Source organism: Macaca mulatta, chromosome 7 (genome assembly GCF_049350105.2).
Source record: "Macaca mulatta isolate MMU2019108-1 chromosome 7, T2T-MMU8v2.0, whole genome shotgun sequence".
Classification (NCBI taxonomy): domain Eukaryota; kingdom Metazoa; phylum Chordata; class Mammalia; order Primates; family Cercopithecidae; genus Macaca; species Macaca mulatta.
This window is the reverse complement of record NC_133412.1, coordinates 18,445,595-18,472,711: the sequence shown is the minus strand read 5'-3', so window position 1 is coordinate 18,472,711 and position 27,117 is coordinate 18,445,595. Positions and strand designations below refer to the sequence as shown.

Here is a 27,117-nt window from a genome sequence, read left to right as displayed (position 1 = left end):
GAAGTCGTAAAAGATTAAATTGAAAAAGTAACTCAAAACCAGATGATAAAGGTCTTTAAATTTCAGGCTGAAGAATTTAGATTTTATTGAGTTTTGGAAAACTATTGAGGAACTAATGACATAATCAGAATGATGAATTTGGGCTGGGTGCGGTAGCTTACACCTGTAATCCCAGTGCTTTGGGAGGCTGAGGCAGGTGGATCACTTGAGGTCAAGAGTTTGAGATCAGCCTGACCAACATGGTGAAACCCCTTCTCTACTGAAAATAGGAAAAATTAGCCGGGCGTAGTGATGGGCACCTGTAATCCCAGCTACCTGCGAGGCTGAGGCAGGAAAATTGCTTGAGCCAGGGAGATGGAGGTTGCAGTGAGCTGAGATCGCGCCACTGGACTCCAGCTGGGGTGACAAAGTGAGACTGTGTCTCAAAAAAATATAAAACAAGAGTGATGATTTGGGAATACTGATCTGGAAGTATCTGTGAGGATGAATTAGAGTGATAAGAACCTGGAGGTGGGAAACTCAAATTAGGAAGCAGTAGTCTAGGTGTGAGGCTAAGAAGCTAAATGAAAACACTGATAATAGGAAGAAACTGACATATTCCAGACATTATTCCCAAAGAGGAATTAACTACACATTGGGGCTCACTGTATGTCAGGAGAGAAGTAGAAGGGGGTGTAAAAAATGATTCATAGATTTTGAGTCTGAATAATTGTTATATAAATAGGAAAGACAGATGAACTAGCTTCTGTGGAGCCATATGAGTAGTTTGGGTTTGTAGGGACTAGAAAGCATCTAGAAAGCATTTCTAGAAGCATCTAGAAATGTGGATTGTATGCTGTGCAAGTTGAGAGCTAGAGGGTCAGTCATACAACAGTGTTAATTGAATTCCTGGTAGAAGATGAGATTTTCTAAGGGGTAGGAATAGATGACAGAACTTTGGTGTACTCCACATTTAGAATAAAGTTTCAGTCAAGGAGTTAAAGAAGGAATAGTCCAAGTTTTCAAAGATTATACAGTAGAGTATCCAAAAGCAAGAGTCGCTCAGCAATATTGACTTCATTCGTTCTGATAAACAGTGGTTATCAGAGAGCATGGTTCTCAACTGTATCAGACCCAACTCTCCTTTTTTATTACAAATATTTTATAATACACCCGCCCTTTTTTTTTTCCTTTGAGACGGAGTCTCGATCTGTTTCCCAGGCTGGAGTACAGTAGCATGATCTTGGCTCACTGTAACCTCCACCTCCTGAGTTCAAGCAATGGTCTTCTGACCTTGTGATCTGCCTGCCTCGGCCTCCCAAAGTGCTGGGATTACAGGCGTGGGCCCCTACACCTGGCCAACTAAGTGACAAGCTTTAAAGGCAATCATATATCTTTGAGTTTTCTTTTTTTTTTTTTTTTTTTTTTACAGTTTTCTAATATAACCTTTCTATCTAAAACAGTATAACTTCTAGAAAAACCAGGAGAAAATCTTCATGACTGACCATAAAAAGTTCTAGATACGCAATCAAAAGCAAGAAAGATCAAAAATGAGACCACGCAAATGCCTCAGCCTCCCAAGTAGCTGGGACTACAAGCACCCACCACCATGCCCAGCTAATTTTTGTATTTTTAGTAGAGATGGGGTTTCACCATATTGGTTAGGCTGGTCTCAAACTCCTGACCTCAGGTGATCCGCCTGCCTCGGCCTCCCAAAGAGCTAGGATTACAGACGTGAGCCACCGCGCCTGGCCTAATATGCCCTTTTTAAAATCCTAAAATGAAATCTATAGGTAATATAACATGTAATTTTAAAAAGCAGTATGATGCCCTAATTGTAATATATTGGGGAAACATAAATAAAGTAACTTACAGTTACACAGTATGTATTTTAAAATGCAAATGCATGGGCACAAACCCATAATAGGTGACATAAGAAATAGTCATATCTTCTTTTTTGAGGTGGAGTCTTGCTCTGTCACCCAGGCTGGAGTTTAGTGATACAATCTTGGCTCACTGCAACCTCCACCTCCCGGGTTCAAATAATTCTCCTGCCTCAGCCTCCTGAGTAGCTGGGACTACAGGTGCATGCCACCAAGCCCAGCTAATTTTTTGTAATTTTTTTTCTTTTTTTCTTTTTTTTTTTTTTTTTTTTTTTTGAGACGGAGTCTCGCTCTGTTGCCCAGGCTGGAGTGCAGTGGCGCAATCTTGGCTCACTGCAAGCTCCGCCTCCTGGGTTCATGCCATTCTCCTGCCTCAGCCTCCCGAGTAGCTGGGACTACAGGCTCCTGCCACTATGCCCGGCTAATTTTTTGTATTTTTAGTAGAGATGGGTTTTCACCGTGTTTGCCAGGATGGTCTTGCTCTCCTGACCTCATGATCCGCCCGCCTTGGCCTCCCAAAGTGCTGAGATTACAGGCGTTAGCCACCGTGCCCGGCCAATTTTTTGTATTTTTAGTAAAGACAGGATTTCACCGTGTTAGCCAGGTTGGTCTCAAACTCCTGACCTTGTGATCTGTCCGCCTCAGCCTCCCAGAGTGCTGGGATTACAGACACGAGCCACTGTGCCCGGCAAGAAATAGGCATATCTTTTGTACGAGTATGGAGAATCACCTTGACTAAGAGTTACAAATAAAGTTTATTTGTGTTGGTGACTCAAATAACACAACAAGTAAGAGGAAACTATTGAGCTAAGGTGAAATAAAAGAGGATGGAATGATTTGTTTCTCAGGCTCTTCCAAGATAAGTGGGGAATGACTTCAGAATTTTGAGGAAGAGGGAAAAAAGATTTGAAGTAATCTTGGTAGAGAATGAGAAACAATTGATAGAAGGTGGGTAAAAGGGTTATTGAGAATTATCAAGTGTTTTGCTGAAGCTGGACAGTAACAGATGGGTCAGGGTGATGGCCATGCAGTTTTCTTGTAGGGAATGAGAGACAAATAGAGGAGATGAAAGTGGTTATTATAGCAGCAGCTTTTAACATGCTAATCAAGACTAGGCTGAATTGGGAGGCCAGCAATCTTAAAAGGTGACTAAAAAATAATTGTCAGCTCAGTGGGTGGCTGATGCCTATAATCTCAGTACTTTGGGAGGCTGAGGTGGGTGGATCACTTGAGGCCAGGAGTTTGAGACCAGCCTGGCCAACATGGTAAAACTCCATCTCTACTAGAAATACAAAAATTAGCCAGGCGTGGTGGCATGTGCCTATAGTCCCAGCTACTTGGGAGGCTGGAGGTGAGAGAATTACTTGAACCCAGGAGGCGGAGATTGTGGTGAGCCAAGATAGCCCCATTGTGCTCCAGCCTGGGCGACAGAGGGAGACTCTGTCTCAAAAAAAAAAAGAAAAAAAAAAAAAAGAAAAAATTGCGGATGGTAGGTAGTAATGGTTGTACAACAATGTGAAAGTATATAATGCCACTGAAGTGTACACTTAAAAATGGTTAAAGTGGTAAGTTTTTATGTTATGTATATTTTGCCACCATAAAGAAAAAAATTGAACATTTAAAAAATGATATAACTTGGTTCTCCAGATGTCATCATAAGACTACTTGTGGAGATATGTGGAGAATTTCGTGCTTGCAGCACCTTTTTTTGGTGGTATTGTGGACATAAGGGATTGCATTGTACCTGTCATTTCAGCCATCAGTGGTGATGTGCTGCAAAGATGATTTCTGGGATGAATCAATTGATAGGATTGATGTATACGGGGCGTCAAAAGGGAGTGTATATTGAGCATTGTAAGACTAGAAGTAACTGTGGTCTTTCTTCAACAAATTGTTTTTGATTTCATATTCACATAGGTACTGAGGAATAAGTTTTGAAAATATTCCATTCCTTTTGAATCACTCAGTATTACTTGGTAGTCATACCTCCTTAATTAGTGTCATTTTTGTTATCAGGTAAAATAAGTAGAGCATGGATTAATTGTTCCGTAATAAAAGCTTGGGGTGGAGCCAAGCAGAGTACTTTTACTGATTTATACATGCATCAAGATGAATTATTTGCTGTTCTCTAATTAAGGGAATTTTGTTGTATTTTAAAAACCGACGTCTTTGAAATCTTCTGGAGTGGGTATGTTAGGTCTCACTTTGAAAAGGTGAAATTTAAAGTTTTTTTTTTTTTTTTTTTTTTGGATAGTCTCACTCTGTTACACAGGCTAGAGTACAGTGGTGCATTCATGACTCACTGAGGTCTCAGCCTCTTAGGCATCAAACCATCCTCCCTCCTCAGCCTCCTGAATAGCTGGGATTACAGGTGCATGCCACCACACTCAGCTAATTTTTAAATTTATTTTGTAGAAACAAGGTCTTGCTATGTTACTTAGGCTGGTCTTGAACTCTTGGACTCAAGCTGTCCTCCTGCCTTACCTCCCAAAGTGCTGGGATTACAAGCTTCAGCCACTGTACCTGGCCAAAATTATTTTTTAGCATTCTTTTTTCTTCATGTTACCAAGACTGACAATTTACATACTATGAAATTCACATAATTTAAATAAAATACACAGTTCAGCATATTTTGAATATATTTTTGGTAGATTTGCAGAATTGTGCAACTGTCGCCACAATGGGAGTTTGGAACATTTTTTTTTTTTTCTTTTCTTTTTTTTTTTCTTTTTTCTTTTTTTTTTTTTTGAGACGGAGTCTTGCTCTGTCACCCAGGCTGGAGTGCAGTGGCCGGATCTCAGCTCACTGCAAGCTCCGCCTCCCGGGTTTATGCCATTCTCCTGCCTCAGCCTCCGGAGTAGCTGGGACTACAGGCGCCCGCCACCTCGCCCGGCTAGTTTTTTTTTTTTTTGTATTTTTTAGTAGAGACGGGGTTTTACCGTGTTAGCCGGGATGGTCTCTCGATCTCCTGACCTCGTGATCCGCCCGTCTCGGCCTCCCAAAGTGCTGGGATTACAGGCTTGAGCCACCGCGCCCGGCCTCTTTTCTTGTTCTTTCCCTTTCTCTTACTCTCTTGTGTGGTTTTTTTTTGAGACAGGGTCTTACTCCAGGCTAGAGTGCAGTGGCACAATGATAGCTTACTGCAGCCTGGACTTCCTGGGCTCAAGCAATCCTCTTGACTCAGCCTCTTGAGTAGCTGGCACTACAGGTATGCATCACCATACTTGGCTAATTTTAAAATTTTTTGTAGAGACAGGGTCCTGCTATGTTGCCCAGGCGGGTCTCAAACTCCTGGGCTCAGTGGATCCACCCACTTCAGCCTCCTAAATGTTGGGATTATAGGTGTGAGCCACTGTGTCTAGCCTATCTTTTTTATTATTCTAGTGGGTATAAAGTAGTATGTTGCTGTAATTTTATTTTTAATTTATTGATATTCAGCATTTTTTCATGTGTCCATTAGGTAGTCATACATCTTTGCTGGTAAAATGTCTGTTCAAAATCGTTTGCCCATTTTTAAATTGGGTTATTTATCTTATAGAGTTGTAAGTTTTATGTGTACACACTGACAAACAACTGTGTAAAAAAAGGAGTTGTTCATGTGAATACAAGACCTTTATCAGATAGATGACTTGCAAATATCTTCTAGTCTGTGGCTTGTCTTCATTTTCTTTTTTCTTTTTCTTTTTTTTTCTTTTTGTGTCACCCAGGCTGGAGTGCAGTTGCAAGATCATGGCTCACTGTAGCCTCAACCTCCTGGGCTGTAAATGATCCTCCCACTTCAGCCTCCCTAATAGTTTGTCCAGAGGCGTGTGCCACCATGCCCAGCTAATTTTAAATTCTTTTGAAGAGATGGGATCTCACTGTGTTGCCCAGGTTGATCTTGTCTTCCTGGGCTCAAGTGATCCTTCCACTTCAGTCTCCCAGAGTGTTGGGATTACAGGCATGAGCTGCTGTGCCTAGTTTGTCTTCATTTTCTTGATGTATTTTAAAGTGTAAACATTTTTAATTTGCGTGGTCTCATTTTTGATCTTTCTTGCTTTTGATTGCGTATCTAGAACTTTTTATGGTCAGTCATGAAGATTTTCTCCTGGTTTTTCTAGAAGTTATACTGTTTTAGATAGAAAGGTTATATTAGAAAACTGTAAAAAAAAAAAAAAAAAAAAAAGAAAACTCAAAGATATATGATTGCCTTTAAAGCTTGTCACTTAGTTGGCCAGGTGTAGGGGCCCACGCCTGTAATCCCAGCACTTTGGGAGGCCGAGGCAGGCAGATCACAAGGTCAGAAGACCATGCTGGCTAACACGATGAAACCCCGTCTCTACTAAAAATACAAAGAAACAACAAAAAAACTTATCACTTAGTTTTTTTGTTTTTGTTTTTTGAGATGGGGTTTTGCTGTCATTGCCCAGGCTGGAGTGCAATGGCACAGTCTCGGCTCACTGCAACTTCTGCCTCCCAGGTTCAAGTGATTCTCCTGCCTCAGTCTCCTGAGTAGATGGGATTACAGGTGCCCGCCACCACACCCAGCTAATTTTTGTATTTTTAGTAGAGGACGGGGTTTTACCATGTTGGCTATGCTGGTCTCAAACTCCTGACTTCAAATGATCCACCCACCTCAGCCTCCCAAAGTGCTGGGATTACAGGCGTGAGCCACCGTGCCCAGTCTCACTTAGTTTGTTTTAGGAACTTGTAATAAAATAATTTATGGGACGGGGCGCAGTGGCTCATGCCTGTAATCCTAGCACTTTGGAAGGCTGGGATGGGTGGATCACCTGAGGTCAGGAGTTCGAGACCAGCCCGGCCAACATGGTGAAACCCTGTCTGTACTGAAAATACAAAAAATTAACCGGGCGTGGTGGCGGACACCTGCAATCCCAGCTACTTGGGAGCCTGAGGCAGGAGAATCCCTTGAACCTATGAGGCAGAGGTTGCCCTAAGCTGACATCACCGCACTGCAAGAGTGAAACTCTGTCTGAAAGAAATAATAATCTATGGCTTATTGAGTATTTACGTCATTTGGTGGGCTTATTAGTCTAAATTAAGTCATTATTTAATCCTACTGTAACCGTTTAAGTATTTAGAGATAACCAGGTATAAGGCAGAAGTTACTGTTTGAAAGTGGTGGGAGAAGGCTGGGCGCAGTGGCTCACGCCTGTAATCCCAACACTGTGGGAGGCTGAGGTGGGTGGATTGCTTGAGATCAGGAGTTCAAGACCAGCCTGACCAACGTGGTGAAACCCCATCTCCACTAAAAATGCAAAAATTAGCTGGGCGTGGTGATGGGCTCCTGTAGTCCCAGCTACTCGGGAGGCTGAGGCAGGAGAATTGCTTGAACTCCAGCCTGGGCGACAGAGTGAGACTCCATCTCAAAAAACAAAAAAACAAACAAGAAAGTGGTGGGAGAAAAGTTGTTATACTGATTGTGTGATTATGTCTCTAGTGAAGATGTTCTGACCCTAACGTCTTTAACATTGTAAGGTAGCAAAGACAATGCTTAGGCTATACCCATGTTTCTCACCCTCACTTTTATTCTTTTTGCTCCAATTTTCTAAATCATTTCTAAATTTTACTCATTATAGCATTTTTACAAAGGATAGTAAAATACTCTGCCAATACATCTATTCCCTTATAAATAAGATACCTTACATATATGTACGAATATGAATTCAAAATGAAGAGGGGGGCACCCATTTGAAGGTAATGCTGAGAACAAGTGCTCCTCTAGTACTTTCCTTTCTGAGGTGCACAACAGTGAGCTTGGGGTGTAGATTTGGATAGTTGTTTATTCATAGTTTTGGGCAATTTTTTATTGAAAGGGATAAAGGAAGTGGGTATACATTTTAAGATACTATTTTGAAAAAGTATAATATGAATTTTCATTGTGAAATGTAACCGTGTTGCTTTATTTTTATATTCTTCATATCCTTTTAACTTCTGCCTTTGCTTTAGGAGGCAGTGTCTAACAAGAGCTTTATCATGATCTTTCTGCAGACTCCTATCTTCTTAGTGTCTTGTGTTCTAGAAGGTCTGATTTCTCTTCATATTGGGAGCAAGCAGGCAAGAGAAGGGGAGAATGGATAGTAATTTCACCTTTCACTTCTTATCTCTGTTCTGCAGCCGTGCAGTCGGAGGTCCTTGTGCATGAAGACAGATTTGTTCTATGGCCTCGGAGTTGGGTGCCAGGGATGATGGCGGCTGCACCGAGCTGGCAAAGCCCCTCTATCTTCAGTACTTGGAGAGGGCCCTCCGGTTGGACCATTTCCTGCGACAAACGTCAGCCATCTTCAATAGAAATATTTCTAGGTATGTTATCTTTGCAATATATTTTACCAAATTCCTGATTTCCATCATCCTTATAGATTTTATAGGATTAAAGTATCTTATGATTTTTATATTTGATATTTTCTTTTGCTTCTTTCAAATAAAAACAGTCAATTTATTTCAGAGGATCAGTTTCTTCTGTAAAGTGTCCAGTTCTACTAACTTTAAATTATCATGTTTTATTGAGTCAGCTGTAATTGTGAATTCATTCTTCAATTTATAGTGATGACAGTGAAGATGGACTGGATGACAGTAATCCCTTATTGCCCCAGTCTGGGGATCCCTTAATACAAGTTAAGGAAGAACCTCCAAATTCATTGCTTGGAGAAACTTCTGGAGCAGGCAGTTCTGGAATGTTGAACACATATTCTCTGAATGGAGTTCTACAGTCAGGTCAGTGTGGTGTGACATCCCCCTTTGGACTATCAGTTATCTTGAGGCAGTCATCCTCAGTGTGGTGTGACATCCCCCTTTGGACTATCAGTTATCTTGAGGCAGTCATCCTTTAATTTTTTTATTCTTTGTGTTTCTTTATACAGAATCAAAATGTGATAAGGGGAATTTATATAATTTCTCTAAGCTGAAGAAAAGCAGAAAGTGGCTAAAGGTAAGAGATAAAGCAGAATGTTTACAATGCATATAGTCTACTAAAGTTACTAATAGATGGGAAAGTTATCAACTCATTTTGGCAGATTGACAGAGTTTTTCAAATATGAGTCCTTTATACTGGATGTGTTTTTTTGAAGAGATTATTGAAAAAATCTGGAGGATTCAATGAAGTCATTTAGCAAACATGAATTGAGTACAGGTTGAGTATTGCTAATCTGAAATGTTTGAGACCAGACGTGTTTCAGATTTTGTTTGTTTCTTTGTTTTTGAGTTGGCGTGTCGCTCTTGTTGCCCAAGCTTGAGTGCAATGGCGTGATCTCAGCTCACTGCAACCTCCGCCTCCCGGGTTCAAGCAATTCTTCTGCCTCACCCTCCCGAGTAGCTGGGATTACAGGCACGCATCACCATGCCCGGCTAATTTTTTTGTATTTTTAGTAGAAACAGGGTTTCACCATGTTAGCTAGGTTGGTCTTGAACTCCTGACCTCAGGTGATCCGCCCACCTCGGCCTCCCATAGTGCTGGGATTATAGGCGTGAGCCACCACACCCAGCCTCAGATTTTTTTTTTTTTTTTTTAATATTTGCAATACGAAATGAGATATCTTGGAGATGGGACCCAAGTTAATAAACACGAAATTCATTTATGTTTTATATACACATTATACACATTGCCTGATGGTATATTTTTCCCTTGGGGATGCTGAATAAACTCTGTGTTGTATACCTGTGTTTTTACTGTGACTTGTCACATGAGGTCAGGTGTGGAATTTTCCCCTTGTGGCATCTTATTGGTGCCCAAAACCTTTGAGATTTTGGGGTGTTTTGGGTTTTTGGAATAGGGATGCTCAACCTGTTATAATGTACTGAGGGGAAAGAGGAAGTACAAAAATTTATCAGATGAAGTCCTTGCATTCATTGGGTCACATAATCAGGAATATTAATTCTATAACTTTCGTAAGTTCCTGAGTAGCTTATTCATTGAACAGATGTTGATTTAGTGCATCCATGTGCATGTGCCAGGTACTATTGTGGTTGCGCAAGTTTCCTGCCCAGTAGTGCTTACATTCTAAAGGAGGCAAGCAGTTAGTAAGCCTGTAAAACAAGTAAATAAACATGGCTTCTTTAAAGTGGTAACATTTCAACTGATTCTGAACGATCACAGAGAACCATCTTGTATCTAGGGTAACAGCATTTCAGTCAGAAGGAACAACCATAAAAGTCCTGAGAAGAGAAACAGCTTAGTATGCTTGGCGGAAGAAGTAGTCTAGTATGGCTAGAGCACAGTGAATGAGGAGGATGGTGGAAGATGACGTTACAAGGCTATGATCACATAGGCCTTGTATACTATGTTAAGGAATTTGTGTTTTACTGTCATTGTAGTCTTAAGCCATTGGAGTGTTTACAAGCAGAGAGGTTGTTAATCTCATTTACACTCTTACAAGATTACTGTCAGTGGCCAAACTGAATTAAGGATAGTATTTCTTTTTTTTTTTGAGACGGAGTCTCGCTCTGTCCCCCAGGCTGGAGTGCAGTGGTGCGATCTGGGCTCACTGCAAGCTCCACTTCCTGGGTTCATGCCATTCTCCTGCCTCAGCCTCCTGAGTAGCTGGGACTACAGGCGCCTGCCACCGCGCCCGGCTAATTTTTTTTTTTGTATTTTTAGTAGAGACGGGGTTTCACCGTGGTCTCAATCTCCTGACCTTGTGATCCGTCCACCTCGGCCTCCCAAAGTGCTGGGATTACAGGCGTGAGCCACTGCGCCCGGCCAAGGATAGTACTTCTTTTACTGAAACTAATTATTTCTCTTTTCTACTTTTCCTGTGAAGTACTCAAAAGCAATTAAAAGCCTTCATTATTATCACTAGGTCCTTCAAAAGGCTCATATGTAAAAGGTCCAATTTGGTCAATATCAGTGACGCTTTAGGCTGTTGGAAATGCAGAAATTATTATGCTTAGCTGTCATATTTTGAAAAATTGAGTTATAATTCATTGCCATAAAATTCACCTTTTCATTTTATTTTATTTTTATTTATTTATTTTTGAGACAGGGTCTTACTTTTTCACCCTGGAGGGAGTGCAGTGGTGCAATCTCAGCTTAGTGCAGCTTCGACCTCCTGGGCTCTAGTGATCCTCCAGTCTCACACCTGTGAAGTAGGACTACAGGCCCGCACCACCACGTTCAGCTAATTTTTGGGGGTTTCGCCATGTTGCCCAGGCTGGTCTCGAACTCCTGAGCTCAAGCAATCTGCCTGCCTCAGCCTCTCAAAGTGCTGGGATTACAAGTGTGAGCCACCGTGCCTGGCCAAATTCACCCTTTTAAAGGTTAAAATTTAGTAGTTTTTCATGTATTTACAAAGTTGTATACCCATGATTACAATGTAATCTTAGAAAATTTTTAACATTCTAAAATGAACCTTGTACCCGTTAGCAGTCACTCTCCATTTTCTTTTTTCTTTTTTTTTGAGATGGAGTCTTTCTCTGTCGCCCAGGCTGTAGTGCAGTGGTGCGATCTCAGCTCACTGCAGCCTCTGCCTCCTGGGTTCAAGCGATTCTCCTGCCTCCACCTCCCAAGTAGCTGGAACTACAGGCACTCGCCACCACGCCCAGCTAATTTTTGTATTTTTAGGAGAGACAGGGTTTCACCATGTTGGCCAGACTGTTCTCAAACTCCTGACCTTGTGATCCCCCTGCCTCGGCCTCCCAAAGTGCTGGGATTACAGATGTGAGCCACTGCGCCCGGCCACCATTTTCTATTTCCTCTGTCCCTTGGCAGCTGCTAGTCTGCTTTTTGTCTGTATTGATGTGCCTCTTCTGGAATTTTTGGTTTTGTTTTTGTTTTCTTTTTAAGAGATAGGCTCTTGCTCTGTTTCCTAGGTTGGAGTGCAGTGGTGCAGCCATAGCTCACTGCACCCTCAAACTTCTGGGGTCAAGCAGTCCTCCCTCCTCTGTCTCCCAAGTAGCTGGGACTATAGGCACATGCCTTTTTCTGTACAGAAGAGATCTTATTAGGTTGCCCAAGTTGGTCTCGAACTCTTGGCCTCAAGCAATCCTCCTGCCTGGGCCTGCCAAAGTGTTGGGATTACGGGTGTGAGCCACCTCTCCCAGGCTAGACATTTCGTATAAATTGAATCCTATGATAACATGTGACCTTTTATGACTGGCTTCTTTAATTTAGCATAATATTTTCAAGATTCTTCATATTGTAGCACCTACTAATGTGTTATTCCTTTTCATGGCTGAATTACATCTCATCTGGATATTCCACATTTTATATATCCATTTATCAATAAATGGATATTTGGGATATTTCTCCTTTTGGGCCATTACAGCTTGCTTTCTGTATTTCTTTATACCCTATAGGTAGTTGTGTTTTTTGCCTTCGTGTTTGGCATGTATGTATAGTTTGTATGTATAGGATAGTTATGTATTGTTTCTACTTTTGTAAGTATTCACAGGAATTTTTAGCCTTGTTGCTGATAGCATGTCCCATGTTTTATTGCATTTTAATTTGTATTCCCTAAGTTTAATTAGTATCCTTAATGTTTTTCAGTTGAATTTGTAAAGCATATCATAAGGGGAACTGGAGTGACTGTCTTCCTGCTGTTTTTGTCATTGTTTTGTATCTGGGAAAAAATGCTTGGATTATTAATGGAATTGCTTCACAGCAAAAGATACATTTCTATTTTCATCCTTTTCAGAGCATTTTGCTAAGTGATGAATCCAGCGAGGCTGATTCTCAGAGTGAAGACGATGATGAAGAAGAACTCAATCTCAGCAGAGAAGAACTTCACAACATGCTTCGGCTACACAAATATAAGAAACTTCACCAAAATAAGTATAGCAAAGACAAGGAGGTAAGAGTTTCAGGAGAAACACTTCAGACTGAGTATTCACCCTCTGCTTTATAGTCATTAAAGATACATCATTTTGGCTGGGCGTGGTGGCTCACACCTGTAATCCCAGTACTTTGGGAGGCTGAGGCAGGCGGATCACGAGGTCGAGAGATTGAAAGCATCCCGGCCAACATGGTGAAACCCCCTCTCTACTGAAAATACAAAAATTAGCTGGGTGTGGTGGCATGCGCCTGTACCAGCTACTCAGGAGGCTGAGGCGGGAGAATTGCTTGAACCCAGAGGCGGAGGTTGCAGTGAGCCGAGATCACGCCACTGCATTCCAGCCTGGTGACAGAGCAAGACTCCATATCAAGATACATCATTTTATGGAGCTGGAAATTATCCTCAGCAGTAAGTGTAAGTGGGAGCTGAACAGTGAGAACACGTGGACACAAGGAGGGGAACAAGACACACTGGGGCCTGGGCAGGTGGGTGCAGGAGGAGGGAGAGCATCAGGAAAAATAGGTAATGCATACTGGGCTCAATACTTAGGTGATGGGTTGATAGGTGCAGCAGACCACATGGCACATGTTTACCCGTGTAACAAACATGCACATCTTGCACATGTACCCCGGAACTTAAAGAAAATTCCTGACTGGGTGCGGTGGCTCACGCCTATAATCCCAGCACTTTGGGAGGCTGAAGGGGGCTGATCACTTGAGGTCAGGAGTTTGAGACCAACCCAGCCAACTTGGTGAAACTCCATCTCTACTAAAAATACGAAAACTTGGCTGGGCGCGGCGACTCAACGCCTGTGATCCCAGCACTTTGGGAGGCCCAGGCAGGTGAATCACCTGAGGTCTGGAGTTCGAGACCAGCCTGACCAGCATGGAGAAACCCTGTCTCTACTATAAATACAAAATTAGCTGGGCATGGTGGCGCATGCCTGTAATCCCAGCTACTCAGGAGGCTGAGGCAGGAGAATCGCTGGAACCCAGGAGGTGGAGGTTGCAGTGAGCCGAGATCATGCCACTGCACTCCTGCCTGGGTAACAGAGCGAGACTTCATCTCAAAAAAAGAAATTTTTTTTTTCTAAAATTCTCTGATATCAATGAAATTAAACTACTAATACTTCAAATGTACTGGACTAAAAGATATGTTCTTCAAAAAAAGAGATACGTCATTTTAACTTTATGTTTAGGTAGTGATAGAGCAGCTTTATTGAGATGTGATTCATATAACAAAACTTTAGCCTTATGTAGTGTGCAATTCAGTGTTTTTTTAATATATTCATAGAGTTGTGTTACTATCATTACTGCCTAATTCCAGAATATTTACATCACCTCATAAAGAAACTGCGTGCCTCTTAGCTATTGCCCCTCATTTTATCTATCCCTCAGCCCAGACAACCACCAATCCACTCTATTCTCTTTTTTTTTTTTTTTTTGAGACAGTCTCGCTCTGTTGCCCAGGCTGGAGTGCAGTGGCACGATCTTGGCTCACTGCAACCTCTGCCTCCCAGGGTCAAGTGAGTCTCCTGCTCAGCCTACCGAGTAGCTGGGATTACAAGCGTGCGCCACCACGCCTGGCTTATTTTTTCATTTTCAGTAAAGACAGGTTTTCACCATGTTGGCCAGGTTGGTCTCTTGGTCTCGAACTCCTGACTCCAGGTGATCCTCCTGCCTTGGCCTCCCAAAGTGCTGGGATTATAGGCGTGAGCCACCATCCCCAGCCCAATCCACTCTGTTTCTATAAATGTGCCTATTCTAGACATTTTATACAAATGGAATCATGCAACATGTGGCTGTGTCCAGCTTCTCTCACTTAGTGTCATATTTTCAAGATTGATTAATGTTGTAGCATGTATCAGCATTTTATTTCTTTTTATTGCAAGTATTTGTTGTATTTATACCTTACTTTATATATGCATTGTCCAGTTCATGAACTATGGTTAACATATTTCTACTTTTTGGCTATTTTGAATAATGCTGCTATGAAAATTTGTGTACAGGTTTTATGTGGATGTGTTTTCATTTCTCTACATTATGTACTTAACAGAGAAATTGCTGGGTCGTATGGAAACTCCTTGCTTAGCCTTTTGAGGAATTACTGGAATGCTTACATTCTAGTGTTGCTTATTCATGCACTTGCTCTTTGGGAGTAGTGTTTCTCTCTTGGAAAGCTCTTCATACACTAACATTAAAATGATGATAGTTTTGAGTGACAGCTATTTGAACGTTGTTACCAAAGCCTTCTAACTCTTTCTTTTCTTTCTTTCTTTTTCTCTTTCTTCCTTTCTTTCTTTCTTCCTTTCTTTCTTTTCTCTTTCTTTCTGTCCCTCCCTCCCTCCCTCCCTCCCTCCCTCCCTTCCTTCCTTCTCCTTCTCCTTCTCCCTCCTTCTCTTTCTCTTTCTCCTTCTCCTTCTCTTTCTTTCTTTCTTTTTTTTTTTTTTTTTTTTGAGACGGAGTCTCGCTCTGCCGCCCAGGCTGGAGTGCAGTGGCTGGATCTCAGCTCACTGCAAGCTCCGCCTCCCGAGTTCACGCCATTCTCCTGCCTCAGCCTCCCGAGTAGTTGGGACTACAGGCGCCCGCCACCGCGCCCGGCTAGTTTTTTGTATTTTTTTAGTAGAGACGGGGTTTCACCGTGTTAGCCAGGATGGTCTCGATCTCCTGGCCTCGTGATCCGCCCGTCTCGGCCTCCCAAAGTGCTGGGATTACAGGCTTGAGCCACCGCGCCCGGCTTCTTTCTTTCATTTTGCTGTTGTTGCCCAGGCTCGAGCGCAATGGCGTGATACTTGCTCACTGCCACCTCTACCTTCTGGGTTCAAGCGATACTCCTGCTTCAGTCACCTGAGTAGCTGGGGTTACAGGCATGCGCCACCATGCCCAGCTAATTTTGTATTTTTAGTAGAGACAGGGTTTTTCAGTGTTCGTCAGGCTGGTCTCAAACTCAGGTGATTCGCCTGCCTCGGCCTCTCAAAGTGCTGGGATTACAGGGGTGAGCCATCCTGCCCGGCCGGGTTCTGAGTATTTCTACAAGTGTGGAACATTGTACATAATGAGCAATAGTATATTTGAAGACCTAAGAATTTTCTAGCAATTAGTTAAGGTCCAAAATTAGTTCAGAGAGATTGGAATAATATTCTGAACCTTATAAACCTGTAGAAGTGGTAAACAGAATATCTGACCAATTTGATGTAAAAAGTTCCTTCCTTCTTAAACTCCAGCACTAAGGGACTTGGCGCTCCATGCTAATTTAATTTTGATTTTTAACAGAGGACATTGTATTAGTTCCCCATGTTAATCTTTCAGTCTTATTTCAATCCTTGGACAATTTATTTGGCTATAATCCAGGAAAGAGATTTAACAGTGGGCTACCTAATTTTAATTTATATTTATGCATTAGTAATATGTAAGACAAAATTAATATGAGATTTGGGGATTAAGTGAAATATTTAAAAGCGTTTACTTATCACTTCCTGGATGGAAAGAATTACGTTATTCGTATGTTAGAATTCTGGCAATGTAGGCACTATCTAAATGATAGCAGACTCTCTTAGTGGGAGATGAAGAGAGAAAAGACTTGAAAGATTCAAGAATTGGGATGACTGGTGACTATTTGAAGCAGACATATGACTAATAGAAAAGCAAGCATGAAGGGCCAGTTGCAGTGGCTCACACTTGTAATCCCAGCACTTTGGGAGGCTGAGGTGGACTGACGCCGAGATGGGCTGACCACGAGGTCAGGAGATCAAGATCATCCTGGCCAACGTGGTAAAACCGCATCTCTACTAAAAGTACAAAAATCAGCTGGGTATAGTGGTGTGTGCTTGTAATCCTAGCTACTTGGGAGGCTGAGGCACGAGAATCGCTTGAACCAAGGGGTGGAGGTTGCAGTGAGCCAAGATCACACCACTGCACTCCAGCCTGGCAACAGAGCAAGACTCTGTCTCAAAAAAAAAAGAAAAAAAAGGAAAGCAAGCAGCATTAGGAACCTTAGTAAATCTGAGGACCTGCTGGTAATAGAAATATGGTTTATTTCTTGGTGGTGAATTTCCAAGGGGAGACATTTCTGCAAGGAATTAATTTCATGTCTCAGTATATGTCAGGTTTAAGTAAGTATTCTGGTAGAAATTCAGAAGCATGAAGAGTTTTGCTTTCTTACATTATTTTCAGTGACCTGTTACATGTATAGGAGCTGAACTCATTTGAAGTTAAGGAAGTGATTCTCTTTGATATACTAAATGTTACTGATCTCTTTGTGGGAAGAATACTGTATTTAGAAGCTATGATTTCCTCTGGCTTAGTTTTCTATAGTAAAGATAATTAGAAAACAGGCCCATCATGGTCTTTGCCTGCTTCAGTTGCAGCAATATCAGTACTACAGTGCAGGCCTGCTCTCCACATACGACCCTTTCTATGAGCAGCAACGGCACCTACTTGGACCCAAGAAAAAGAAATTTAAGGAGGAAAAGAAACTTAAAGGTGAGCATGTTGAACTGCCTTCCGCATATATTCATTCTTAGTTTCAGAATTGCATGTGGCCTACTGGTGCATTTGGACTTTATATATAGTCCATATGGTAGAAATTTGCTTTATTTGAAAAACTCTCTTTCTAATTAGTAGCAAGTACAATTTTCCCCTTGGTATCCATGGGTGATTGGATTCTGGACCCCCGGCAGATACCAAAATCCAGAGATGCTCAAGTTCTTTATATAAAATGGTATAGTATTTGCATATGAGCTGTGCACATCCTCTCATATACTTTAAGTCATCTCTGGATTACTTATAATACCTAATGCAATGTAAATGCTATGTAAATACTTGTAATCCTATATTGTTTAGGGAATAACAATCAAAAAAAGTTTGTACGTATTCAGTACAGCTGCTGCAACCATTCTCTTTTTTTCTTCCCCTGAATATTTTTGATCCTCAGTTGGTTGAATCCATGATGTAGAACCCACAGATAGGAAGGGTAGACTATATTATTAACCTTTATTCGTATTTGGCTTGTAGTCTTTAGTTCTACAATTGGAAAGACGGATTCCTAGCTAAAGGTTTAGGCAAAATTAGTTTATTCCATTTTTCTTATACACACTCTGCAAATATTGCAAATGTTCTGGGATAGGAAGTTGGTTATGCACAGAGAAGTAAGAAAAGTAACCCAAAGTGTTTGGAATAAGTTATCATTGTTGCTGTCCGAGGTGATTTAAAATAGATCACCTCCTGATGATCTTCTGTAGTGTTTGTTTGCATGTTTGACAGGAAGTGTCCTTTCCTCTCTTATTGAGCTCTCAGCAGCTGGATGTCAGGAAGGAAACTGAAAGAGAAAGTTTTAAACTATCTTTGTAAGGCAAATTTTATTCCTGTGAAAGTATTAATTCTTTTTTTTTTTTGAGATGGAGTCTTGCTCTGTCACCCAGGCTGGAGTGCAGTGGCACTATCTCAGCTCACTGCAACCTCCACTTCCTGAGTTCAAGCAGTTCTCATGCGTCAGCCTCCCGAGTAGCTGGGATTACAGGTGCACGCCACTACACCTGGCTAATTTTTGTATTTTTTTTTTTTTTTTTTTTTTTTTTGAGACGGAGTCTTGCTCTGTTGCCCAGGCTAGAGTGCAGTGGCCGGATCTCAGCTCACTGCAAGCTCCGCCTCCCGGGTTTACGCCATTCTCCTGCCTCAGCCTCCCGTGTAGCTGGGACTACAGGCGCCCGCCACCTCGCCCGGCTAGTTTTTTGTATTTTTTAGTAGAGACGGGGTTTCACCGTGTTAGCCAGGAAGGGCTCGATCTCCTGACCTCGTGATCCTCCCGTCTCGGCCTCCCAAAGTGCTGGGATTACAGGCTTGAGCCACCGCGCCCGGCTAATTTTTGTATTTTTAGTAGAGATGGAGTGTCACCATGTTGGCCAGGCTGGTCTCAAACTCCTAAACTCAGGTGATCCGCCTGTCTTGGCCTCTCAAAAGTGCTGGGATTACGGGTGTGAGCCACCGCACCAGGCTTGACGGTATGAATTCTACTCAAAAAGGCTCCTTTTAGCCTTCCCTTCTTTTTCCATCATCTTTATTAGTGTTTTCTCACCCTCCACACCCTTTCTCCAACCTGAATTAAGGTTTTGTTTCATGTATTTTTGTCTTGCAAGTCTTAGTGACATATTAGTGTGTTTTTTTCTTCTCTTTTATTTTTCTTTATCCGCCTTATAGGTATACTTTTTTCTTATTTTCCCCACACTGCATAGATGTATAGCCACCTTATATTGCCACCAAGTAGAAATAAGTTTCCTTCCTTTGACTATTCGTTGAATCTGTGATACCTCAGACACTTGCTTACCTATTAGGTTCAAAATAAATTTGGTTCTTGCCATGCGCCTGTAGTCCCAGCTACTCAGGAGGCTGAGGCGGGAGAATCACTTGAACCTGGGAAACAGAGGTTGCAGTGAGCCGAGATTGCGCCATTGCACTCCTGCCTGGGCGACAGGGTGAGACTCTGTCTCTGGGGAAAAAAAAAAAAGAAAGAAATTTGGTTCTCGGGTTTTATTCTGTATTTCACTTTCATATAAACAGAGTGAGTATCCAGTGTTCTTTTCCAGGTTAGTGAGATATCAATCAGTATGTTTCTTCTTCTCTTATTTTTCTTCCTCTAGGAATATTCATGGGTCTGAGTAGATAAAGGGATATATGTTGTCAGTGTCAAGTGGAATAAGGAAAGAACCTTGCATTCTTTAAGTTGTGAGGTTGCTTTGTGACCATCTTTTGTGGAAGTGCAACCCTGTTAGCGTCTGTTTCTTTTGCAGCTAAGTTGAAAAAAGTGAAGAAAAAAAGACGAAGAGATGAAGAACTTTCCTCTGAAGAATCCCCTCGTCGCCATCACCACCAGACCAAAGTCTTTGCCAAGTTTTCTCATGATGCACCTCCCCCTGGCACTAAGAAAAAGCACTTATCCATTGAGCAGTTGAATGCTCGTCGCAGGAAAGTATGGCTCAGCATTGTGAAAAAGGAACTACCAAAGGTAAGTGAATGCCTCCAGGACATGGAGATTGGGAGAATGTATTCTCTTCCCACCCACTAAAGAGGAACTCTGAGAGCTAGATACTTTCACAGATAGGAGTTCCGCAAGGAAATTAATCTGTTGGAATCAAGGGAATGCTGAGTAGTACTCTTCAGTTAACAGTTTCTTCTAGAATGTGGTCAGAATTCACAGGACAATTAGTTATTGTGTCATGCTCCTTGGTCAAAAAATTCGAGAGCAACTTCTTCGAGGAAAGAATGTAGTTTTCTTAAATATAGCGGTAGATACTTGACAACTAACTTATAGGTGATATTAGAAAAAATTAAAAAGAGGCCAGGCATGGTAGGTCACACCTGTAATCCCAGCACTTTGGGCGGCTGAGGCGGGTGGATCGCTTGAACCCAGGAGTTTGAGACCAGTCTGGACAACATGGGGAAACCCCATCTCTACAAAAACGAGCTGGGTGTAGTGGCACATGTTTGTAGCCCTACCTATGCAAGTGGCTGAGGCAGGAGGATAGTTTAAGCCCAGGAGGTTGAGGCTGCAGCAAGCTGAGATCGCACCACTGCATGCTAGCTTGTGTAACAGAATGTGTAACATAATAAATATTTATTTTATCTCAAAAATTAAAATAAAAAGTTGATATGTTTCTTAGAGAATTTACAAATGTTTGAATGTTGCTGGATAATCACAGGCACTAGAATAAGATGTGAACGATTTAAAAGAAACATGTATAAGCATTTTTCCTCTTTTAATTCATTTGGTTTTGATAACATTTTATTTTATTATTATTATTTTTGAGACGGAGTCTTTCTCTGTCACCTGGGCTGGATTGCAGTGTCATGATCTCGGCTCACTGCAAACTCTACTTCCCAGGTTCAAACAATTCTCTTGCCTTAGCCTTCCAAGTGGCTAGGGCTACAGGCAGATGCCACCACCCCTGGCTAATTTTTGTACTTTAGTAGAGATGGGGTTTCACCATGTTGGCCAGGCTGGTCTCGAACTCCTGACCCCAGATGATCTGCCTAGCTCGGCCTCATACAGTGCTGGGATTACAGGCGTGAGCCACCGTGCCCAGCCAATAACATGTTATTTTGATATAATTTCAAAATTAACAGTTGCAAGCCAGATGCCATATGCAGCGGTTTTTTTTGTTTTTGTTTTTAAAGAAGTTGCAATTATAGTCCAAGGAATGTCTATTTACCCTTAAGTGAGATGCGCCAGTTGTTAACATACTGCTCTTAAGGATGAATTGAGTGCAGTCCTAATAGAAACAGGATATTTCATTATAAATTGGATTTTTTTTAGAAACAGGGTATTTTATGAATTGAGAAAAGTTGATACTAAAGTCCATGTGATGAAGTCAGAATGTAGGAGTAGCTAGGGAAGAATTGGAAAATCCCTACTAAACATTAGAACACACTACAAAACCTCTACAGTTAAAAAAGTGTGGTACTGGCACATGAATAGGCAAATAGACAAGTAGAATAAACCAGTGGACTTATAAATTAGTAATACTGGGACAACTGGGTAGCAATTTTGAAAAAGATAAAACTAGATCTGCATCTTACTGCAACGTCTGCCTCCTGGGTTCAAGCAGTTCTCCCACTTCAGCCTCCCAAGTAGCTGAGTAGCTGGGACTACAGGTGTGCGCCATCACGCCCAGCTAATTTTTGTATTTTTAGTAGAGATGAGGTTTTTCCATGTCAGCCGGGCTGGTCTTGAACGCCTGACCTCAAGTGATCTGCTCACCTCGGCTTTCCAAAGTGCTGGAATTATAGGCGTGAGCCACCATGCCCAGCCTGTTTTAATGTTTTGAGGATATTGCATTTGATCCCTTGGTATGGTGGTGTTTTGCTACTGTAAAATAAAAATTTTTTTTTCTATAGCAGTTAATAAGTATTTCTGGAGACATAGTTTATGCTTGAGCATTCTTTTTTTGTTGAGACGGAGTCTCGCTCTGTTGCCCAGGCTGGAGTGCAGTGGTGCAATCAGTGCTGTGATCTCGGCTCACTGCAACCTCCACCTCCCAGGTTCACACCATTCTCCTGCCTCAGCCTCCTGAGTAGCTGGGACTACAGGCGCCTGCGAGGACACCCAGCTAATTTTTTTTGTGTTTTTAGTAGATACAGGGTTTTACCGTGTTAGCCAGGCTGGTCTCGATCTTCTCACCTCATGATCTGCCCGTCTCGGCCTCCCAAAGTGCTGGGATTACAGACGTGAACCACCACACCCGGCCTATGCTTGAGCATTCTTGATGGGAAAGTTATGGGAAAACCTGCTTAGTACCTGATGAAGAGGCCTCATATGGTGCCCTTTCAATGAAAGAAATGAGTTTTCGTTTTTTTGAGATGGGGTCTTGTTCTCTTGCCCAGGCTGGAGTGCAGTGGACTGATCTTGTTTCACTTCACCGTTGATCTCCCAGGCTTAAGTAATCGCACCTCAGGCTCCTGAGTACCTGGGGCTATAGGTGTGTGCTACCATGCTGAGCTAATTCTGTTTATTTTATTTAATTTTAATTTTTTTTTTGGAGACGGAGTTTCGCTTTTGTCACCCAGGTTGGAGTACCATGGCACGATCTCGACTCACTGCAATCCCCACCTCCCGGGTTCAAGCGATTCTCCTGCCTCAGCCTCCCGGGTAGCTGTGATTACAGATGCCTGTCACCACAGTCAGCTAATTTTTGTATTTTTAGTATAGACAGGATTTCACCAGGTTGACCAGGCTGGTCTTGAAGTCCTGACCTCAGGTGAACCAACCACCTCGGCCTCCCAAAGTGCTGGGATTACAGGCATGAGCCACCATGTCCGGCCCAATTCTGTTTATTTTTTCTAGAGACGAGGTCTCACTATGTTGCCCAGGCTAGTCTCGAACTCCTGGACTCAAGTGATCCTCCTGCCTCAGCCTCCACCAAATACCGGGATTGCAGGTGTAAGCTGCTGTGCGTGGCCAAGAAATGGCTTTTTTTTTTTATTTTTTGAGACGGAGTTTCGCTCGTGTCTCCCAGGCTGGAGTGCAGTGGTGCGATCTCGGCTTACTGCAGCCTCCACCTCCTGAGTTCAAGTGATTCTTCTGCCTCAACCTCCCAAGTAGCTAGGATTACAGGCATGTGCCACCATGCCCGGCTAAGTTTTCTATTTTTAGTAGAGATGGGATTTCACCATGTTGGCCACTCTGGTCTCAAACTCATGACCTCAAGTGGTCCACCTGCCTCGGCCTCCCAAAGTGCTGGGATTACAGGCGTGAACCACCACACCTGGCCAAGAAATGACTTTTTAGTGGGAATATTTGAGGTTCCTGGCTTCAGAGTGACAATAGCTCTTTAATTAGTAAGAGTTTTTTATGAAAGGCTTATATATTCCTTTAAATTTGCTGTCTTATATGCAAACTTTAGAGAAATGGCTTTTAGACCTTCTTTGTCACTTTGAACCCATTGTTTCTTTAGCATCAAGGAGAGTGCTCTTCAGTAATGAAAGAGCCACCCAGCTCTGCCTCTTCAGTGTGTTCTTCCATGTCAGATAGACATCGTGGGGAGTCAGATGTCTGTACTGACTTTTTTCCCCCCTTGGCTAGAGTGGAAAACACAAATAGCTGGATACTGGGTTGTGGGCTGCTGGGTCATTTTGTGTTAGGTCTTCCTTGGAGTTTAGTTTTAGAGAAGATTAGGCTTATGTGGTGGCAGAAACTGAGTAGTAGTGACATCAGGTTTGCCTAGGCTGGAGGTGGGGCTAGAATCACAACTTGGGAGACTAGTTTATCGTTTTCCTAATGATTCCTGTATCTGGGTGCCCTATTCTCTCAGCTTTGCAGATTGGCCCTGGTAAGCAACATGTTTTTAATCAGGATGGTACTAAGGTTTAGGTATTTTAACATTTTGCTAGTCCACTTCAAGCCTTACATATAACTTAATGTCTTCCTAAAAGTATACAGAAGACTATTTAAGGCATCCACAACACTGATTCTTCTTGATGCTTTTTTAATAGTTTTATGTATGGTGTTGGACAGTACATCTGGATGACTTACAGAAGTAATATATCTTGCTCGGCTTGACATTTTCTGATCCTCTAGGAATTGATTAAAAGACTGTTCATTCTACATAGTCTTAGTTCAAAAATGAATCCTAAATGAAATACTGTTTTTTAAATATTTTAGGCAAATAAGCAGAAAGCTTCAGCTCGTAACCTGTTTCTCACCAATAGCCGAAAGGTAAAATTGTAGTTTTGTATTTTCCATTTCATGTTTTGCTGGAATATATTCTTCTTCTTTGGGTCCATCTTGCTGCTCTTGTCTGTTGTAACCTGTTGATCATGAATCTAATAGTTCCTAAGAGTTTCTGAATGTTCTCAATCTGTTTATTTATTTATTTATTTTTTGAGACGGAGTCTCAGCCGCCCAGGCTGGAGTGCAGTGGTGTGATCTCGGCTCACTACAACCACTGTCTCCCCAGTTCAAGCAATTCTCCCATCTCACCCTCCCAAGTAGCTGGGATTACAGGCACCCACCGTCATGCCCTATAATTTTTGTATTTTAGTAGAGACAGGGTTTCACCATGTTGGCCAGGCTGGTCTTGAACTCCTGACCTCAGGTGATCTGCCCGCCTCGGCCTCCCAAAGTGCTAGGATTACAGGCATGAGCCACCGTGCCCGGCCTCAATCTGTTTATTAAATAAAATTATTCTTCCTCGGCCGGGCGCGGTGGCTCAAGCCTGTAATCCCAGCACTTTGGGAGGCCGAGACGGGTGGATCACGAGGTCAGGAGATCGAGACCATCCTGGCTAACACGGTGAAACCCCGTCTCTACTAAAAAATACAAAAAAACTAGCCGGGCGAGGTGGCGGGCGCCTGTAGTCCCAGCTACTCGGGAGGCTGAGGCAGGAGAATGGCGGGAACCCGGGAGGCGGAGCTTGCAGTGAGCTGAGATCCGGCCACTGTACTCCAGCCTGGGCGACAGAGCGAGACTCCGTCTCAAAAAAAAAAAAAAAAAAAAAAAAATTATTCTTCCTCACATTTCTGGTATTTGAACCTTTTTGGATAAGACCATAGCCCACCCTGATTGCTTGAGCAGATCATGGAATCTTCCTGTCTTCAGTCTCGTCATCTAAGAAATAATGATGTGAATACCTTCCCTTAGAGGAAACTAAAACAACTTCCTTTCAGAATTGTGAGGATCAGATTGGGCCATGTTATTAGTTATGTTTCTCTGGGGTAGTCATTCAACTTCTCTGTTTCCTCATTTATAAGGTGGATGATGGTAAATGAGGGTGATGCTAATGCCAATTTCGTAGGATTTGAAGAGTAGATTAGTTTAATATATTTTTCAGTGGTGCTAAAGATATAATAAGCAGTGATAGCTGTTATTAATGTGTGTGATAACATTTTGTAACTTCCAAGCACATCCCAGGTCCTTCTTAGTCATTATAATTTTTCATCATCTAAGTTGATAGAAATCAGATAGATTTCTTATCCCTGATATTACCACGGGATCTGGACCTATGTTACAGTACTATACAAGGACATTAATCAAGTTGCAGGAGAAAGAGATGTGGTCAAGGATGACAGTTTGTATTCAACAGATTGAGGAATGATGTGGTTTAGAATCCAGGAAGAACCAGCCTCTGGTATGGGGTCCTTTCTGCTGTAATGCTGCTGTTGTTTTCAGCTTGCTCACCAGTGCATGAAGGAGGTGCGTCGAGCTGCCTTGCAGGCCCAGAAGAACTGTAAGGAAACCTTGCCTCGTGCCCGCCGCCTCACCAAGGAGATGCTCCTGTACTGGAAGAAATATGAGAAAGTGGAGAAGGAGCACCGCAAGAGAGCAGAGAAGGAAGCTTTGGAGCAGCGGAAGTTGGATGAGGAAATGCGGGAGGTAGGGCAAAAGCATACCATTTTGAAAACCCTAATTATTACAGCCATTTGAAGAGATCGGTTTGCATTTTGAAAATTGTACGTCTAACCAATGACACTGTCAGTTATTTTTTTTTTTTTTTGGTAGAGATGCAGTTTCGCCATGTTGCCCAGGCTGGTCTCAAACTCCTGAGCTTCGAGTGATCCGCTTGCCTTGGTCTCCCACAGTCAGAAATATTTTTTTTTTTTTTTTTTTTTTTGAGGCAGAGTCTCGCTCTGTCACCCAGGCTGGAGTGCAGTAGCCCAATCTTGGCTCACTGCAAGCTCCGCCTCCCGGGTTTACGCCATTCTCCTGCCTCAGCCTCCCGAGTAGCTGGGACTATAGGCGCCCGCCACCATGCCCAGCTAATTTTTTTTGTTTTTAGTAGAGACAGGGTTTCACCGTGTTCGCCAGGATGGTCTCGATCTCCTGACCTCGTGATCCGCCTGCCTCGGCCTCCCAATGTGTTGGGATTACGGGCGTGAGCCACCGTGCCCGGCCCAGAAATTTTTTTAAAGACTTAATTTTGAGGATGGTGATTTTAGACTAGTAAACCAATTCTGCTTTTAGTCTTTTGGTATGGCCCTCCTCAGGCCTTTTTCTCATTTTCAAAAAAAACGAATGAGCAAAAGAGAAAGAAAGTAGCTTTTAATTCATCTTGGTTTGTTTGTAGGTGCTGACTGCAGTTTTGCTTTTTTTGGACAATAAGAAATAGGTGCCAAATTCAGGGCCAGATAGGGACAGTGGACAATGAGCCCAGTTTTCTAAGACTTACCCTTCACCTACTGTACTGTTTTTTTTTTTGTTTTTTTTTTTTTGTTTTTTTTTTGAGACGGAGTCTCACTCTGTCGCCCAGGCTGGAGTGCAGTGGCCGGATCTCAGCTCACTGCAAGCTCCGCTTCCCGGGTTCACGCCATTCTCCTGCCTCAGCCTCCCGAGTAGCTGGGACTACAGGTGCCCGCCGCCTCGCCCGGCTAGTTTTTTGTATTTTTTAGTAGAGACGGGGTTTCACCGGGTTAGCCAGGATGGTCTCGATCTCCTGACCTCGTGATCCACCCGTCTCGGCCTCCCAAAGTGCTGGGATTACAGGCTTGAGCCACCGCGCCCGGCCTGTACTGTTTTATTTATTTAGTTTTTGAGATGAAGTTTCACTGTTGTTGCCCAGGCTGGAGTGCAGTAATCTTGGTTCATTGCAACCTCTGCCTCCCAGATTCAAGCAATTCTTCTGCCTCAGCCTTCCGAGTAGCTGGGACTATAGGCACCCACCACCACGCCCGGCTAAGTTTTTGTATTTTTAGTAGAGATGGGGTTTCACTGTGTTGGCCAGGCTGGTTTCAAATTCCTGAGCTCAGATGATATGCCTTCCTCGGCCTCCCAAAGTGCTGAGATTACAGGCATGAACCACCATGCCCAGCCTACTTATATTGTTTTAACTTGCAGCAAGTACTGTTGTTAAACTTGATGCCAGCTGTTGTAGGCTGTGTATATTGCTGAGGGAAGCAAGAGGTGAGAATAAGAAGGCAAAGTCATTGTATTGCCATTGATAAACCAACTGAGATGAATGGAAGGAGAGTTGAGATTTGAAGAAAGAAGGGAATTAGTGGATTGGA

The 27,117-nt window shown here is 42.5% G+C and overlaps 1 protein-coding gene across 2 annotated transcripts in view; it reads left to right on the top strand.

Annotated features, from left to right (window-relative positions):
• The window catches only part of INO80 (INO80 complex ATPase subunit), a 140,899-nt gene that overhangs the window by 12,127 nt on the left and 101,655 nt on the right, over positions 1-27,117 (top strand). For both annotated transcript variants that reach the window (XM_028850755.2, XM_015141961.3), the window contains exons 2-9: positions 7,980-8,165; positions 8,407-8,576; positions 8,723-8,790; positions 12,491-12,646; positions 16,989-17,109; positions 19,413-19,627; positions 23,780-23,833; positions 25,286-25,489. In XM_028850755.2, the coding sequence (XP_028706588.1) occupies positions 8,023-8,165; positions 8,407-8,576; positions 8,723-8,790; positions 12,491-12,646; positions 16,989-17,109; positions 19,413-19,627; positions 23,780-23,833; positions 25,286-25,489 (1,131 nt within the window). In that variant the 5' untranslated portion in view covers positions 7,980-8,022. The remainder of the gene's footprint in view (positions 1-7,979; positions 8,166-8,406; positions 8,577-8,722; positions 8,791-12,490; positions 12,647-16,988; positions 17,110-19,412; positions 19,628-23,779; positions 23,834-25,285; positions 25,490-27,117) is intronic.